The 18,475-nt window shown below is 33.6% G+C and overlaps 1 protein-coding gene across 1 annotated transcript; it reads right to left on the bottom strand.

Annotated features, from left to right (window-relative positions):
• Positions 1-198: 198 nt before the first annotated feature.
• LOC149793414 (fasciclin-2-like) lies at positions 199-17,942 on the bottom strand. The gene is made up of 3 exons (XM_089966374.1): positions 17,343-17,942; positions 2,397-2,654; positions 199-924 (listed from the first exon to the last, which is right to left on the bottom strand). Exons 1-3 carry the CDS (start codon positions 17,704-17,706, stop codon positions 632-634), a joined length of 915 nt encoding a protein of 304 aa, XP_089822500.1. The 5' UTR covers positions 17,707-17,942; the 3' UTR covers positions 199-631.
• Between the last annotated feature and the right edge of the window lie 533 nt (positions 17,943-18,475).

Genomic DNA, 18,475 nt, shown 5'->3' with positions numbered 1-18,475 from the left:
AAAACAAACTTAATTTCAGTGTGACAATAACCATTAGAGATGTGTTTGAAGAAACAAAAAATATCCAAACACCTTATATATATATATATATATATATATATATATATATATATATATCCTTTTGAAACATATTTAAAATTATACAAGTTTATAAATTGAAAACAAACGTTAGTTTTTGGCTATCTTGGTGTTCTAATAAAAATAATCAAATCTGTTGTTGATAACTGAGATGACAAAACACCTGACATCACTTCTGATTATTATTAGAAGACTATGACAAGGAAAAACAATTATTATCTGCTGCCAAAGAATGCTAAACATTTTGTCTTGTTTTGGACAAATAAGAAAGGATATACATTGAATATCCCTCATTGCTCTGGAGACATCAAGAAGAGGTTACAGAAGTTACTTCAATCAGATCTATATTACTTTTTAAGTAATAACACACTTTTTATAACTACCAGCAATAATATAAAGTCATAGCACATGTTTTATAAATCAATTTTATGGACCAGTACAAGATTAGTTCTAGCGCAAATTGTTTTTTAAACAAAAACTTGTGGATACTTTTCCAAATCTCCATCACCATTAAACCGAGTTGACAAAATTTGTATTCTTTTGCTATAGAAACTTACCTTTTACCACATCTATTTCCTCTACCTGATTTAACGATTACATAAATAGTGTCCGAAATCGTGGTATTGACCTTCCGTGGATTCATCGCTCGACATGTGTAATTACGATCTCTTGTTTCGTTGATCAGCTTCAGTTCTGGAGAACTCATGGAAGTTTCTGCATGCGTCCCAATCCAGTCAATCTGACACGGGGGAAAGCAATATGCATAACAATATATTGTGACTGAATCCCTTTCATCCAGTTCAATTGTTTTGTCCGATAGATTGAACAAAAGTTTGTCTGGACCATCTAAAATTGAGAAAAAGAGATACAGTTGATGTGAAATCTAACATGAACTGGCACATATTTTGTGACGAGCAAATTTACCGAATGTGGCATGTCTTCTTCCATAAAGGTACTTACATACTGCCATATGTGTGAGTTAATTGTTCTTTCTTATTCAAAAGTACTTGTCCGTGAAAAGATGAGCATAATATTACAAAATAGAGAACGAATGTAAAGCCTAGATAATGATCAACTTATTTATTTTCCAAAACGTTGAATTGTTGGTCAAAAAATATTCATACTCTTTTCTTCTTCTCTGAGCTTTATTATTAATTTACGATAATAAAAAAGGTTTAGCTCAAATTGGAATATGCTACATTCAGACAGATCTAAATGTGTAGTTCCTACTAACATAAATATTATCACATTGTTATATTTTGTCGGTTCGTTTTCGTTTTTACATTATATATTAATATTGCTGTACTCAATACATTTGAAAGATTAAAATATTATTTCCATGTTAACTTTCCCTTGTAATCAAAGCGCCATCTCCAGCTTCATTTTAAATTCCCATTGTACCTGGAGTATCATGTCCATATTAACGTTTGGTTAGTTGCCATAAAGACTCATGAAAATTAAACATATCAAATTTCCGTTAGAGAGCAGACAGACTCCACACGTTACTTGTCCCACCAGACAGGTACCTTAATCTTGAACGTAGGGAGAAATCTTTAGCATATCACCTCCCATCTTGTCCCAGAGTGACATATAACCGTAACTCCTCCTTTAAATCTGAACTTAAAATAGGACTTCTAATCTTGAAATTAGAGTGCCATAAAATGTTAACTCTAGATGACATCCATTATTCATCAATCTAATGTAATAATACAAATATCAAAGGAATATTATTAAAAGTATAATTATTATTATTATTATTATTGCTATCATTATTATTATTATGATTATTATTATGATTATTACTATTATTATTATTATTATTAGCTGTTAGGAGTTGTACTCAATGACTTCGCTACTAAAGATGCCGAATTATATATATATATATATATATATATATATATATATATATATATATATATATATATATATATATATATATGATGAAGAACTCCTTAGACATTATTTCTTCGAAGGTTGCCGCTAAATACAAAACTGCTAAAAGTTTAAGTACGTTTTAAGATGTATTATTTTGATCAAGTATATTCATATCCGCATAATTATTTTATTTAACTATCCTCAGAAAGTCCTCAGATTACTATACAGCAATGAAAGGTGTTGTGTACATTCCATGGAAAGAGAGACAACTGCTGACATAAATATGGTCCAAATTAAATGATTTAATAATTAAAATATCAAAAGAGCAAAGAGTATAGATATTTATGGAGAGACATATTAGAAAATATATTATGTGACCTATGTAAAAATCCAATATAATTCGATAGCATCCATGTGAAAAAGTGACAGGAAGATAAACTTACATATTTCTATCTTGTATAGATCACTAGCAAGTCCAATTCCAGAGTTTCTACACTGATATAAGTTGTATTGGTCGTCAAGTGTCAAATTAGTGATGAATAAATATGTGTCGTTTTGGAAATATCTACTGTGGTTTCCTATTGCGGATCCGTTAAGTTGCCATAGGAAACTCTCTGTTGACGGCGTGGATACTCTACACTCTAAGACCAAGGTTGCGTTCAAAACGTTGTGTTGAACTATCTTTGGAATGATCTTTTCATCTGCAAGGATAATAAACCTATACCATTACATGGTGTATTCGAATACCTTAGGTTGAAGCCGTAGAAGTTAAGGACCGTGCGAAAACATGATGATTAAATTAACATCCCAGAACAATACACGTATCTTTGGAAACAAGCAGGCTGATTTTCTTTCAATTTTTGCAGCAACGTGTTAAATCTCAATAACAGTGATGAAAAACTATGTATGCATTTTCTATAATGGACAAATTTATAGTTAATGTATATGGATGTGGTGAGTGCACGAGAAGTCGTAAAATCACTTTAGATAAATTATGTGTACGACAAATATTATCTGCGCTAACCAAATTTTCTTTCTAATGTAATTTATATTGTTCAATGCATGATACATGTAAACAAGCGTTCTAATGCCTCACTGCACCACACAGATATACAATGCCTTTTCAAGTATCGTTAATATTATTGATTTAATTCTTAGCAAAAAATATTTTTCCACCTGTAATTTGCTGTATTTTTATGAGAGAGAGATGAGCGTCATACATATTGGACACTGGTGTATTTTTATCGGGCATATGATATATAATAATTTAGAATGCCAATAACTGCAGCCTAATATAATAGATCAAACAAAACTAATCACCTTGATTACTCGATTCTAAAAACACCTACTTTTATGCCAGAACTAAATTAGGTTTTCTTTACACATTATATATATATATATAATACAAATATATTCAGAATGGCATCATATATAATATTTTTACATAATATTCCTTATTTACCATTTTGTATTATTATTTCTTTATCACATCAAATAAAGGACCTATATAACCTCTTGTTAACACTACTTTCAAGCCAACATAGTAAAGGCCTGGCGGTGACTTCCAGATATTCGGATACAAAACCTTTTTAAATGTTTCAAATTGTTGTGATCTTAGTATAAGCTGATATAAGTGTAACTTTCTTTGGTCAATGGTCGTATGTTTGGAATATGATAGCGGATAGTCTTTAGATGTTTTCATTGACTTAAAAATGTTATTATCATATGCCTATTTTTTCTCCGTCAACTTTACATTGTAAGAATCGTTCAGTATTTTACGATATTACATACCTGCATATTGCACTCACGTGCAGGACACGTGTGCCCAATAGAGTATTAGGAACTACTTTGCAAACAAATTATGTAAACCCGTGGTGCAAACGCCTTACGTTTTGATTAATTAAATTTGTTTCTGAATGAATTAAAGCAGATGTTTCTTGGACTGCCTCATACCAGCTGCTTTGCTGCATTCCGCGTTAATTTTTTTAATACAATGTTTCTGATTTTGGCGATAGACGCCAGATTTCATAAAATTGCTGGTTACCTACAAAACACATGCACGTTACAAGGCATAAACTTTCTCCTTTAGCTGGTAATAAGAATGACAAAAAATATACTTACAGTTTTACATCCTGAAATTAATGAAAATGTACTTTCTTAATTCTGCAAAACCGAATTACATAAGCTATGCCATGGGTTCTCAAGCTTGATTACACATTTCGAAATTGTTCTGTAATTTCGACTAAACTCCAAATGCAATTACATCCTCCTTATTGTACTCAAAGTGCAATAAACATTAAATTCCATATAGTATTTTTGATAATTGCAATTGAAAGACTTAATATTTTTTCCCACATTATCATTTCAAATAATCAATCACAGAACAGAAAACACTTGCAGATTTCAACACGCTTCTCCCTTGCTGCTACAATCCGATGTATTTCATGTACAATTTTCACAGATGAATCCAGTCCATAATCACAAAATTTCGTAAAATCTACAAAAATTCTAAAATCTATTCATTCCAGATAAAATGGAAAGTTGTTGCAATGAGGATTCATTCACAATATAACTTCAAATTTCAATATAAAGTAGACAAAACCGCCATTTTCCTTCCAAAGTTGTGTCTAGCGCGCGACTATGTTCAACTTTATGTGGGCGAAGTTACATATGCCTTAATAATGTTGTCGTGTAATGATGAATCTGCACTTCTGTATCTAGTTTTGAATACGCTGTACATTCAGTTACTTTGTTTCTTGTAGCGTATTTTGTTTATATAATTAAGCCTTAGGTAGAAAAAGAAAATGAGCATACAATAAAACGGTTACTGCATTTGTATGGGAAAATATGATCTCGTTTTGTCGGATGGATATACTGCGCTCATAAGGTCGTGCAGTATTCCCTCAGAAAAACATGTTCATATTTTCCAAAAACACATGCAGTAACCTATAGATATGAATTATACGAGTAGGGAGAGAGGATTCAGATACCGTGTTGGGTTTCTATTATACTCTCAATCTAATAAGAATGGAATGTTGATGCAGAGAAGCTGGTTTGTGTGATTTTCAATACAGACCTTTAACATATGTAATAGGATTTTGGATTACAATGTCAGGCTGTGACCAAGCGGCGAGAGGAAATTCATGGCAATTTGAATACAGTTCCGAGTTACCATATATGATACTGAAAGACATGCCGAGAGAAAATCCAACCTATATCAATACAAAAGATGGTTCATAACGAAGGAGTCGTTTACTTGACCTTTTGTGATAGCTGAAATCTCTCTTCTCTAGTCATATCTTGGTTTAAAGGACATGATGAAATGAGCTTAGACATATGTCTAGTATAGACTATGGGACAGGTGACTTGCTCTCTTCTTATACTGTTAGGATCACTGGTCTATTGGAATATATAGGTCTGATTGATTTCAGGAGACAAATTCAGACATATATCCAATACAGACGTTGGGTTATGACCCTGAGGCGTGAAGCTTGTCCTAGTTAATGTTTTGGAAATCATAAAGATTCCAGCGTTATCTATGTAGATGTGTAAGAAGAAGGAGACGAATGCAGTTAAGCATCCTTCATAAACAGTAGGTCATGAAAACTATCAACATCTCGACTTATAAACTCACTAACACTATAAGAAAAAAGACATATTTATTTCTTGGTTTTGAGTCACGCTGTCAGTTGCATAGATTGGGGTATAATATGGTATGTATCTGCGTTTAAATTTAATGATTGTTTATCTCATTTAGAATTTTTAGACATTGAATTTGATGTTTGCCGAAGCAATCAGTTATCTTGACAGCGATGCTAGTTACACTGTCTGCATACTTCTGAATGAAAACATCGAACTATTGTGCAGAGACATGTGTGCAGTTTGTTTAAACTTTAAATATCTCTTAATGGAGGTTTACTAAAACTTGCACATTGGCTGGATGATATTATGTATATTAAACAAGTTGGAACTAGAAGGTTTGTTGCAATTAACATATCAACATCACGTGTACTTACAGTGCGGGGACTGAAATATCAATTCTGTAGTAATATCTTGGTTTAAAGGATATGATGGGAGAGAATAGATATATGTCCAGTATGGACTATGGGACAGGTGACTTGTTCTCTTGTCATAACTTGGAAACTATTAAAATATCCGGTCTTTTGCAATATGTAGGTCTGAATGGTTTCAGGAGACAAAATTAGACATATATCTAATACAGACGTTGAGTTATGACCTTGAGGCGTGAAGCTTGTCATAGTTCATATTTTGGAAATCGTTAAGATCCCAGCGTTATCTATGTAGACATGTAAGAAGAAGGAGACGAATGCAGTTAAGCATCCGTTACAAACTATCAACATCTCGACTTATAAGTACATACTCACTAACAGGATAAGAAAAAAGACATTTATTTCTTGGTTAGAGTCACGCTGCCAGTTACATAGCTTGGGGTATAAAATGATGTGTGTCTGCGTTCTAACTTTAATGATTGTTTATCTGATTTTGGAAATATTGGAATTTGATGTTTACCGAAGCAATCAGTTATCTTGACAACGACACAAGTTAACCTATATGCATACTTCTGAACGAAAACATCGAACTAGTGTGCAGAGACATGTGTACAGTTTGTTTAACCTTCCAAAATATTTTTTCATGGAAGTTTGCTAAACCTTTCACATTGGCAGGATGATATTATACATATTTACTCATTGGAACCAGAAGGTTTGTTGCAATTAATGTCAAATTCACATATCAACATCACGTGTACTTATAATGCCGTTACTATATGGTGGTATGAAAACTGACAATACTGTGCATACATGTAAGAAGAGTGTCTAATTTACCACTTTTATGGTTCTTACTTCAAGATCAAAGGTGAGCATTCCCTCGAAAAGTCCTAACTTGAGTGGTGTTGCGTACACTGTTCAATGCAATTTCACAAGGTCATGGTCATGGCAAGAACGCAAATTTGTAGACCAAAACAAGGTGTACAGGTCACTGTGGTACCATGATAAATTATAGCACGAATCTTGATCATTTCTGACGTCCGTCAGGCTTTTTGTGTCATACCATTGTCCGTCAATATTCAGAATTGTCCATCTATATACGTTTGCTTGTCTGATTCACAACTTCGTAACAATTCAGGTTTTTCATAAACCTTTCACGATTAATATTTCGCCTATCATAGATCATTGTTCATAGTTGTATCCCTATAACTACTAATGGGATACCTTGTGTGTGAATTTGGTCTGATGTTTTATGATACACCCACCAAAGCTGGTTATTTAGTGCAAATGCAACTGGAGAGAAAAAGTGCCTTGTCCATGAACACACGACGGTAGCTGATTCAGGCTTGTACTATTGTAGGACTCGAGCACGAACTCTTTGCCGCTAAGAAAGGAGTATATAAACAATTATTTTTGGAATATCCCGAGTATGTTTTAAATTTATTAAATTATTAAATGCCACGAAACTTCCTTAGGTAGACATCAGATAAACTATGTTCATAGAACACTAATTTGATGTAATAATACGATGAATAATATTTAAAATTACATGATTTAATTAATTAGTGATTAATTATTATTGTTATTGTTATCATTAAGTTCACTGTTATGTTCGTCTCCTTTTCATTGTTTAATACTTGCATTACTAACTCTCATATTTCACGCCTAACGTTTATATGATATTACTAAGAAAAGTATTTTGAATACTGGTTATGTTTCAACGACAGTTTGTGTGTGCACAAGAAATAGCTTGCATTTAAGGGCATGCACGTGATTGACCAAACTGGAGTATTCTACAGGCCACATTAACATGTTTCATACTTACATCGTATCATACTCTATGTATACATGAAAGCATGCTTATGTACGTGAGTATGTATGTCCATGTGTGTGTGTGTGTGTGTGTGTGTGAAAACTTGTGTAATTTTATGTGTGTATTTTGTGTGTCTGTGTGCGTATAATTATATGTACTGTGTGTATATATAAGTATACGTAAAGACATATATAACGTGTACATGAATATATATGTATGAATGATTGCATAGGAATTTGCGTATATATATATATATATATATATATATATATATATATATATATATATATATATATATATATATATATATATATATCTGAGCATTTATTGAATGTTTTTATATACGATAGATGGTTTTTACTGTATGTTTTAAACGTAATGCCATCAACATTTGTGACAAATCTAAATTAGCATGCATAATTAATGATGGCAAATCATCATCATTACATAAATAAAAACGAATAATCCCTCTTTACAATTTAAGATTCAGTCTGAATTAAAGTGGTTTATATATTCACAAAACAATCAACGATATTTAAGCAGATAAAGTGTTGTTGGACAAAGCGTGGTAAAGCAGTGCAAATTAATAGATGTATTGTGAAAAAGTAAATAATAAATCAGTACAGTTTAAAGTACTGCCTTATATAATTGTTTCTTGACAAGAACAGTCACCTTCCAAAATCCAGTGTCTACTTGTCGAGATCTCATTATCTAGTATATATGACATATCTTTATCAGTTATCACTTTGGAACACATAAAGCTGCTATAGCCATAGAAAACTCAAACAAATGAGAGGATGCGCTGTTTATAGTAACGTAATCTTCATAAAATCGTAACGTACCAATTATTTGTAGAAAGACACTGTCGATGAAGTCCATCGAATTCCATGGTGATGCTAAGTTGTACTGGCCAGCATCCTCCTGTTCACTGATGTTCGAAATGCTAACAGTAACCGTTAAAGTTACAGCTGTCAAATTGTCTACATGAACTTGCAGTCGTTCGTCTTTTACATGCCAGAAAACAAAATTTTTAACTGGCCATGACAGCAGAAGAGGTGACGAAATATGAAACATACTGATATAATTGCTCTTTGTATTCTTGACTGTCCATGACCAAGACACGTTTCTTCCTATTATACCTTTCACAGTCCTTCCTTCTAAGACAAAAATAAATGGTATGAAGGAAACTACAGTATACAAGAAGAACATATTCCCATTTGTAGATGAAATGTGCTGATTTAAGACCAGATAATACTACGTGATTCTACACCTACATAATGACTTCGTACTTTTGTGTACTTTTCAAAGGGCGGTTGCTATTCGTCTGTCTCGAGAACATTGATAATCGTTGAATAATTGAATCTGTCTATTCCGATTATTAATGATACATGATGTCTATTGATGATTAGAAGAGTGGTACCTTTGACTAAAGGGAGTTCTTATATTTAAGTTCGTCTAGAACAAGGCCTCAGAAAGCACACATTCTCCAAAAGTCCATCACTTAACATGAAGTATGGTGTACAATATCCACTGACCAATAAGAAATCACCCAATTTTTCAAACAAAATCCGCAGTATATCTTCATTATCTGTTTAAATTATGATCCGTATATAACTGAGTTAACTTGTAACATCAAATAAAGTAGGAAATACAAATGGCATTGTGTCTTTGTCAATGGACACAATGCGAAAAAAAGAGAACTGAAAAGTTCGTTATTCAGTACGATATCGGTATTTCGTGTAGTGCATCCATCTATACCTGCTCAAAATCGGAATCTCTGTACGTCGGGATCCTCTCAAGACCGATTTTTTGGAGGGGGGTGGATGCCGAATTTTTTCTTCTTTAATGAAAACATTTTCACCCAGTAAACTGGAATTCCTCGATTCCGAATATGGATGCAAATTTTGATCCCGATTGTCAATTGTTTTCTGTAAAATCACTTAAACTGAAATTCATTTCAATTTTGGAAATGTATTAAAGCTGCTATGTCCCTGATTCACACATCAACCGATTAATTACGGTTAGCAAGTCTGTATTAAGACTCGGAAAATGTCCTAAAGAGGCAAGATTTAAACAATACTTGACACACGCTGACACAGATTGGGAATAAAAATCTGAAGGCTTTGTACCATAAAAGAGCCACTTTGCAAAGCTAAAGATTAATGATTACATTTTTGTAAGTAAATCATTTAAGAATGATTATATTTATCTGCGTATTATTTAATTGTGATTGATGATATTTATCTGCACACATGATCAATGTAACATTTTCATTTATAAATGAGTTATCCCACCTTTATTAACCAGGGATGTAACCTTCCTATTAGTGATGTGATGAAAGAGACCAACAACAAGATATTCAAAACCAGATTTACTCAACTGATTTTCGATGGAAAACAAATCATTACAAACGGCGCTCCAGGCCAGACAGACTGCTGTTGGACAATCACAGGAACCTTACTTCAGCAACAGACGTAGCATAACCAGTGGACTCTCAAAAAGAACGCAAAGAAAAGGCGGAAGTAACAAAGTAAAGTTATCATGTCATAGATGACCAAGACAGTGGTCCTGCTGATATAGCGAGCATACTTTGAATAGTACTTTCCCAAGTCAGTGGAAAACGGATAAGAACGAGAAGACAAAATAGAGTCCTCTTAATTCAGATCTACTGCAAACAGTGTTACTAACACGGACTGAAGGAATACGTCGCAAAACCCTTTTGAGCTTAAGAAGCTTCCATATATAAATAAAGTACTAAAGAAGACTAAAACACTCTCAAAAAGGGATGTGAAATATGATACAGACAATATTATTGATGCTGCAAACGATAATGAGGGCAGCGGCAAAACATGCCCTTAACAGAGACAACAAATTCGGACAAAACATAGAGCATTTTAAATTCCCAGGAATAGCAACAGCCGATAGAAATGGAAAAGATAAGATAAAAGGACTGCGGACAGCAAAACAATTAACAGGACCACGTTATAAGCATGATTGTGAAATATGGAATGTTAACCAGCAGCTCCGTGAATCGAACTGTTGTTAATTGAATAAATATAATATTTCAGGTATGTGGATATGTTGCAAAGTACAGTTAATGAAGTTCTCAGGACTGAACTGAGATTTTACTCAATGTCATGTGATTTATACTGTTGGAAGAATAACGAAAGAATATCTCAAATATCAATGGAGGAGTGGTGAAAATTCTCATAGATGCTAAGAGTGAATCCTAAAAACCTACGACAACTTTCTAAAACTCGGTTTCTGATTTTCAAGTATTAGTTTATAATAGGACATGCCTCAAAGGATTTCGAGATTCATATTTAGGAGATATTCAATCTCATTTGACCAGTACTTCAGGGAACAATCATTAGCGAATAATGTGTTTTTGTGGGGGGTGTCTGTCAGTATATGTGTGTGTTTGTGGTGCACGCGCGTGTGTGTGTCTTTGTGTGATTTGGATTTTTCACGTACTTTTTAACAATTGTTCAGTCAGATCGCTGCAGTCTGGCAGTTTATAGTGATGTCTAGCATTTTGGCATCATGCCGCAGGCATGTAGCATGCTGTCCCACCCAATCATATTATCCTGACACCATGCCAACCAGTCCTATAATTAACCTCTTAATGCTAATATCTGACATGGCTTGGCCAGGGTTTGAACCCGCAACCTCCCACATGGGAAACATTAAAACATTTGACCGAAGCCTCATGTTCACTGAATACATTATCAATGACATCATATACCATTCTTGAACCATGATGACAACCTGTTGGTCCATTTGGGTGCATTGTCTTTACCGTTAACACGAACTGGACTGCGCAATATTATGTACCTATTCCTGCTCATCTCCAACTTCTTTTCGCAGGTATGCGGCTATATATGTATCGTCATTCATAAAAAGTCATTGTTTAACAACAATTAATACTACTACTACTACTGAAAATAATAATAATAATAATAATAATAATAATAATAATGATAATAATAATAATAATAACAATTATTATTATTATTATTATTATTATTATTATTATTCCTAAGACTGACATATTGTTCGTGAATGACGTTTGATCATATTCAAACAATAGTCTATATCGCACATTTGATTATATAATTAGATTCTTAACCTACAAATAAAAGTACAATTTATTTCCCTAAAACACAAAATGAAACATTAAAAGGAACTTACAGTATGGTGAAGGAAATCCTAAATGTTCGATCCGGTCCGAAAGTATAAAGTAATCCTAGTGTTTTCCAGTGGTATTCTGAATAACGTTCACTAGTGTACTAGTGTACCAAGAGTAATGATTGAACCACACTGATATCATTCCAAATGGTCTTGAATTCATACTAATTCTGTAATGACTATAATTCCAAACAGTCTGAAATGTTTGAGCTCATAATAATTCCAATGAATGATTGAAATAAATAAATAAATCCTGTCAACTGAACATAACTAAATGTCTTTCCAAGACTGATATTAATACAAGGAAAGCCTAATTTTTTGTAATTTAATTCTTGTTTACACAAAGTGCCGCATGATTCTAGAATGATTTGATCTGGTAAACAAGGTCAGGCGGAAAACACAAGGAAAAGGTCAGCATTGCCTTTCAAGCACTCGTGTCTTGAGAATTACATCAAGTTAGAATTATGAAAATAATACACACGTAGAGAGATACATAACGATATAAAGCATGAGTATTGTCAGCATTCCATTGTTTGCCATCATGTAAAGAGTATCTTTTACTTGTTTTACTTTGACATAGCTACCAATCTCATATTTGCTTAAATATACTTCTTCTAAATTAAACAAATTAATATTCACGTTCTGTTTCCAATGAAGTCACGAAATATTTACCTTTTGCGTCAGTCGGACTTGTCCCATTTAACACCATGTAAAACGTGTGGTGTGGGCTTTTGTAGGTATGCCCTTTGTCCTCTACTGGATTATAAAAGGAACGATATATACGTTTTAAAATACAACCAACAAATCCAAATCTATCTGTCCTATTAACGCGTACACTACTACTTACCATACGTACTTTAAACAAAATGAAGTGTAAATGTTCATCCAATTGTACTTTGTTCATAAAGTATAAAGGAGTGTTTAGTGGGACTCTAAACTATTGCCCTGTCATTATTGGTATATATTTTGTTTATTCTCTTATCCTATATTAATCAAAGGAAACACGAATATATACTTCGACTAATCTTGCATATTTGGCTTATTAGTATTGATATTGGGCTGGTGACTTTGTAGCTTAAAACAATACATATATACAAGGTTTTCCTCCATTTGATGGAATTTATTCATTCACAAATGTGCCGCTTTTTAAAATGGTACAATTTGAGTCAGAATAATGTTGACATTAAAACGCACCCGTACAAATACAGAATATTAGTTCCGTTCCACTACAGAAATATTGATCTTCTTAGTTGTAGAATGGATTGTCTGCAATTTGAATACTTGTAGTGTCCTTTGTTGTAGAATGGATATGTATTATTAGCATTATTAGCATTGGTAAAATCACCGAGGAAAAAAATGAAGCAGGGACGTAAAATAACTTTGTTTTACGACAGTTAATATTTTCCCACTCGTCTTTAATGGTTGCGAAACATTTCAAAATAATAATAATAAATAGCGGGATTCTATCACGTTGTTCTTCTTTTCCAAAACTAGTTAGATTGTGGTCCACATTGACTTTCGCTTGCGGAACAAATTATATGCGAATGGAGCTCAATAACTGTTATGGAAATGACGGTCACCTGATTTTCTTAACTGCCAGTAGCCTTATTCATACAAAACAAGTAAGCATAATTAGCAAGCAATGATTTCTGCGTATTTCCTTACGAGTCTCATCTTCGAACACAGTCGGCATGTTTCTATATTAATTACAACGCACATAGTAAAATATCGTACTTAATATTGATTTGAAAAACAATGTAAATGTAAGATAGACATGCTCTTATTTATCTATGTATACAACATAATTCATCTGGTATATTGTCCACGTATAGTGTATATCATCTTGTATATTGTCCACGTATACAATGTAATTCGTGCTGTAATTCTTGTTGTAGATAGTCCACATATACAACGTGACTTGTGATATGGGTAGTCCACGTTTACAGTGCAATTCATGATGTAGATTGTCCAAGCATACAATGTACCTCATGCCGTAGATTGTCCACGCATACAATGTACCTCATAATTCAGATTATCCACGTAGGCAATATAACTCATGCTATAGACTGTCCACGTATACAATGAATTCATTCTGTCAGGGCCGTGTCCCGGGGAGGGGGGACAAGATCGTAAACACACACAAACGTACAGTAACTTGTCACTTCAAATCTAAGCATCGTTTTATTCTTGCGAAAATTTATTCGGTATTAGGGAAACTTTTAGTAAATTGACATACTGACTTTTCCTATGGTGCCATTTCGAGGAAATTCAGGGCACTTTTGAAAATCTGGACCCAAGAGCCCACATTTGACTTGATCCTGCCTTCCCTACAGATTGTCCACCTTTTCAGTGTACCTCATGATGTACAGTGTCCATGCATACAATGTACCTCATGATGTAGATTGTCCATGTATACAATGTACCTCATGATGTAGATTGTCCATGCATACATTGTACCTCATGATGTAGATTGTCCATGCATACAATGTACTTCATGATGTAGATTGTCCATGCATACAATGTACTCATGATGTAGATTGTCCATGTGTACAATAAACCTCATGATGTAGAGTGTCCACATATACAATGTACCACCTCATGATGTAGAGTGTCCACGTATACAATGTACCTCATGATGTAGAGTGTCCACATATACAATGTACCTCATGATGTACGGTGTCCACATATACAGTGTACCTCATGATGTAGATTGTCAATTTATACAATGTACCTCATGATGTACAGTGTCTACATATACAAAGTACCTCATGATGTACAGCGTCCACATATACAATGTACCTCATGATGTACTGTGTCCACGTATACAATGTACCACATGATGTAGATTGTCCACATATATAATGTACCTCATGCTGTAGATTGTCCATGTTTACAATATACATCATGATGTAGAGTGTCCACATCTACAATGTACCTCATGATGTAGAATGTCCACATATACAATGTACTCCATGATGTACGGTGTCCACATATAGAATGTACCTCATGATGTAGATTGTCTACGTTTGCAATGTACCTCATGATGTAGAGTGTCTACGTATACAATGTACCTCATGATGTAAAGTGTCCACATATACAATGTACCTCATGATGTAGAGTGTCCACGTATATATTGTACCTCATGATGTAGAGTATCCACGTATAGAATGTACCTCATGATGTAGATTGTCCATGTATACACTGTACCTCATGATGTAGATTGTCCACGTATACAATGTACCTCATGATGTAGAGTGTCCACATAAGCAATGTACCTCATGATATACGGTGTCCACATATACAATGTAATTATGCGGTAAAGTGGCATACGTGTTTGCTTGTTTGTTTATTATTATTATTATTATTATTATTATTATTTCGGCAAACACATCTAGTTCCAACAGGCCGTACATTTTATTTGTCAGCATGTTCTTTTTTAAATCTAGTTTAGTACCTATATTTTTTTCTATTTGATTACCCCTCCAGGTTCGATTGTGCTTACTTCTGTTAAAAAATATGTTAATTTGAGAAAGAGAGAGAGAAAGATTTCTTAACTAATTTGCCTAGTTATTAAGCACCGCAGGACGCACTTCTGCTTTGAGCTAAGATATGCCGAATACTAGTTTCCTTTTATTTATTTTATCATTTTGTAAATATATTATGTCTAACAATATGATCAAATCAAATAATTGCTGCCATACAATTGATCTAAATCAATGTAATTAGTTTTACTTATGTTACTAGTTAATTCAAAGAAATAAATTATCACAATTTTTTTATACACGCCAACCGCGCGTTTACGTATGGAAGAATGTATTTTCTACTTTTAGGATTAACTTTTTAATTTTCGGGGAGTGGGGTGTGTGGAATGGGGATGAGATCTTTTTTGGAGCATTGGTATTTTTTCTTCTCTTAACCTCAGTACAAATTAGAATTCCAACTTATATAGGATTTTTAGTTGTCTTGATTGCTATCATCTGAGTGGCAATATTTGTTCCAAATTATTTTTTGAGACCCGGAATTTTTTAAATAAAAGAGTCCCAGGTCACCCTGCACACTCCCTCTCCTCTAGTCACCCCATCATCAACATAACCCTTCAGAAAATCAAATGTCGGCAACATAGCTGTGACCTCTTTCTTGGTGTAGATATCCGTGGATGTAAGCTGTTAGTCACTTTTAATTCCGAGTTCAAACTTTTTTATTCACTTTTTGGAAATATATGTATCTAGTGTCGCACTTTTGTAAGCGCTACTACTATTTTATTATTATTTATTTCTGTAATTTCAGAGTATCTATCCGCTCCAAAAAGTATATAGTACTTTACAAAAAACCCAGGATTTTATAGCCATTTTTCGGAAATATATGTATCCAGGGTCGCACATGTGTAAGCGCTACTACTATTTTATTATTATTATTATTATTATTATTATTATTATTATTATTATTATTTCTGTAATTGCAGAGTATCTTTCCGCTCCAAAACGTATATAGTACTTTACTCAAAATCCATGATTTTATAGCCTCGTTATCAAAGTCAGACACAATAATACTTTGAATACCAATATAAGTTGAAAACTGTGTTTGTAAACTATATTTATGGTTTTATAAATTTTTGTCTTTTCTATGTTTAGATCTTATTTTCTTTCAAAAGACCGAAATATACAATATTGATTTATGAAAAAGTAAACAATCTCGTTCGCGCACCTGATAGTCACGTTACCCACTGTAGCAGTCTACAATTATGTGAGACTGTGAGTCGATCAAGAGAATTTTCATAACAATCAAGACTGACAGCTTGTATTTGTGACATTAGTTTTGCAAAATATCTCTGTCTCTATTGTGTTTGGCCCTCTACCATCCTTGTCCCTAGACAGGCCCTATATACTTTCCCCATTGTCCCTAGAGAGGCCCATTCATGTTCAAGGTCCCTTTGTCCCTAGATAGTCCTATGTTCAATTCCCCTTGTCCCTAGACAGTAGACAGTCCCAATTCATTGTCGCTATACATTCCCTATCTTCAATTCCCCTTCTCCCTGGACAGTCCGAACCTATGTTAACCCTTGTCCTCTTTAGGGCCACACATGTTATATTTCCCCATGTTCAATTCACATTGCCGCAAAGTGCAACCCCCACTATTGTAACACAGAGATTACGTTGTCCCTAATATACCCCATTCACTACTTATAATTGTCTCCTGAAATGAACAGTCACCTTCAAACATCCAGTTTCTAAATGTCAAGTTCTCATTATGTATTTAAGTATGACATCTCTTTACCAGTCATCACCTTTAAACAATTAAAGCTGCTATAGCTATAGAAAACAAAAACAATTGAGAGTTTGCGCTGTTTAAATTAATGTAGACTTCATGAAATCGTAACTTACCAAATATTTTAAGAATGACACTGTCACTGAAATCCTCGAAACTCCAACCCCGTTTGAGCGTGTATATGCCAGCATCTTGTTCTCTAATACTTGAAATGCTAACAGTAACTGTTGAAGTGTCGTAAGTAGAGGTTTCCATGTAGACATGCAATCGATCATTTTCTTCACGCCACATGAAACGCTTACTAGGTGGCATCACCAGCGCTAAAATTGTCCAGTTATGCCAAATATCCATAGAATAGTACTTTGAATTATTCCTTGTCCACGAGAAGGACACATTTCTACCTATTATACCTTGCACAGTCCTTCCTTCTGAGACAAAAATAAATGGTATGAAGGAAACTACAGTATACAAGAAGAACATATTCCCATTTGTAGATGAAATGTGCTGATTTAAGAACAGATAATACTATGTGATTCTACACCAACAGAATTATTTCGTTATTTTGTGTACTTTGCAGATGGCGGTTGCTAATGTTGTGTTTTGAAAATAACGCCTTTCGTTGTATACTTGAAACTTTCTTAGCAGTCAGGTTATTACTGGTACGTGTCTCTCACTGATCAGAAGTGCGTTACCATTGACATGACTCAATTCTTACATTAAAGTGTGTCTAGAGAAAGGTCTCACAATGCTAGCATTCTCAAAACATCCATCACTTGATATGAGGTATGGTGTACAAAAGCCACTGATCAATGAGAAACAACCCAATTTATGACACGAAATCCGCAGTATATCCTCATTATCTTTTTAATTCTTATCCGCTCATGTAGGAAATACATGTGGCATTGTGTCTTTGTCAATGAATACGCAGCGACAAAAAAGTACCGAAACGTTCGTTACTAAGTAAATTATCAGTTCTTATTGTGACTGCATCCATAATATATATATATATATATATATATATATATATATATATATATATATATATATATATATATATATATATATATATATATATATATATTCCTGGAATCGAAATTCATTTTAACCTTGGAAATGTATTACAGCTGATAAGTCCCTGGATCACACAACAACAGATTAATTACGATTACCAATTCCTGTAGTAATCGTATCGACGAGGCAAAGACGCGGAAAATGTACTACAACGAGAGAGACTTAAACAATTCTTGAC

This window comes from Sinohyriopsis cumingii, chromosome 8 (assembly GCF_028554795.1).
Source record: "Sinohyriopsis cumingii isolate HCF-2022 chromosome 8, ASM2855479v2, whole genome shotgun sequence".
NCBI classification, from domain to species: domain Eukaryota; kingdom Metazoa; phylum Mollusca; class Bivalvia; order Unionida; family Unionidae; genus Sinohyriopsis; species Sinohyriopsis cumingii.
Note: the sequence above shows the minus strand (reverse complement) of the source record. Positions and strands in the feature narration are given on the sequence as shown.

Excerpts from the sequence above, each read along its gene's own strand:
- LOC149793414 (XM_089966374.1), bottom strand. The coding sequence starts at position 17,706 with ATGTTCTTCTTGTATACTGTAGTTTCCTTCATACCATTTATTTTTGTC. Across the intron at positions 2,655-17,342 it reads TGTCATTCTTAAAATATTTG|ATGAAAAGATCATTCCAAAG; the intron begins GTAAGTTACGAT and ends TTATCCTTGCAG. Across the intron at positions 925-2,396 it reads TCTATACAAGATAGAAATAT|ATGGTCCAGACAAACTTTTG; the intron begins GTAAGTTTATCT and ends TCTCAATTTTAG.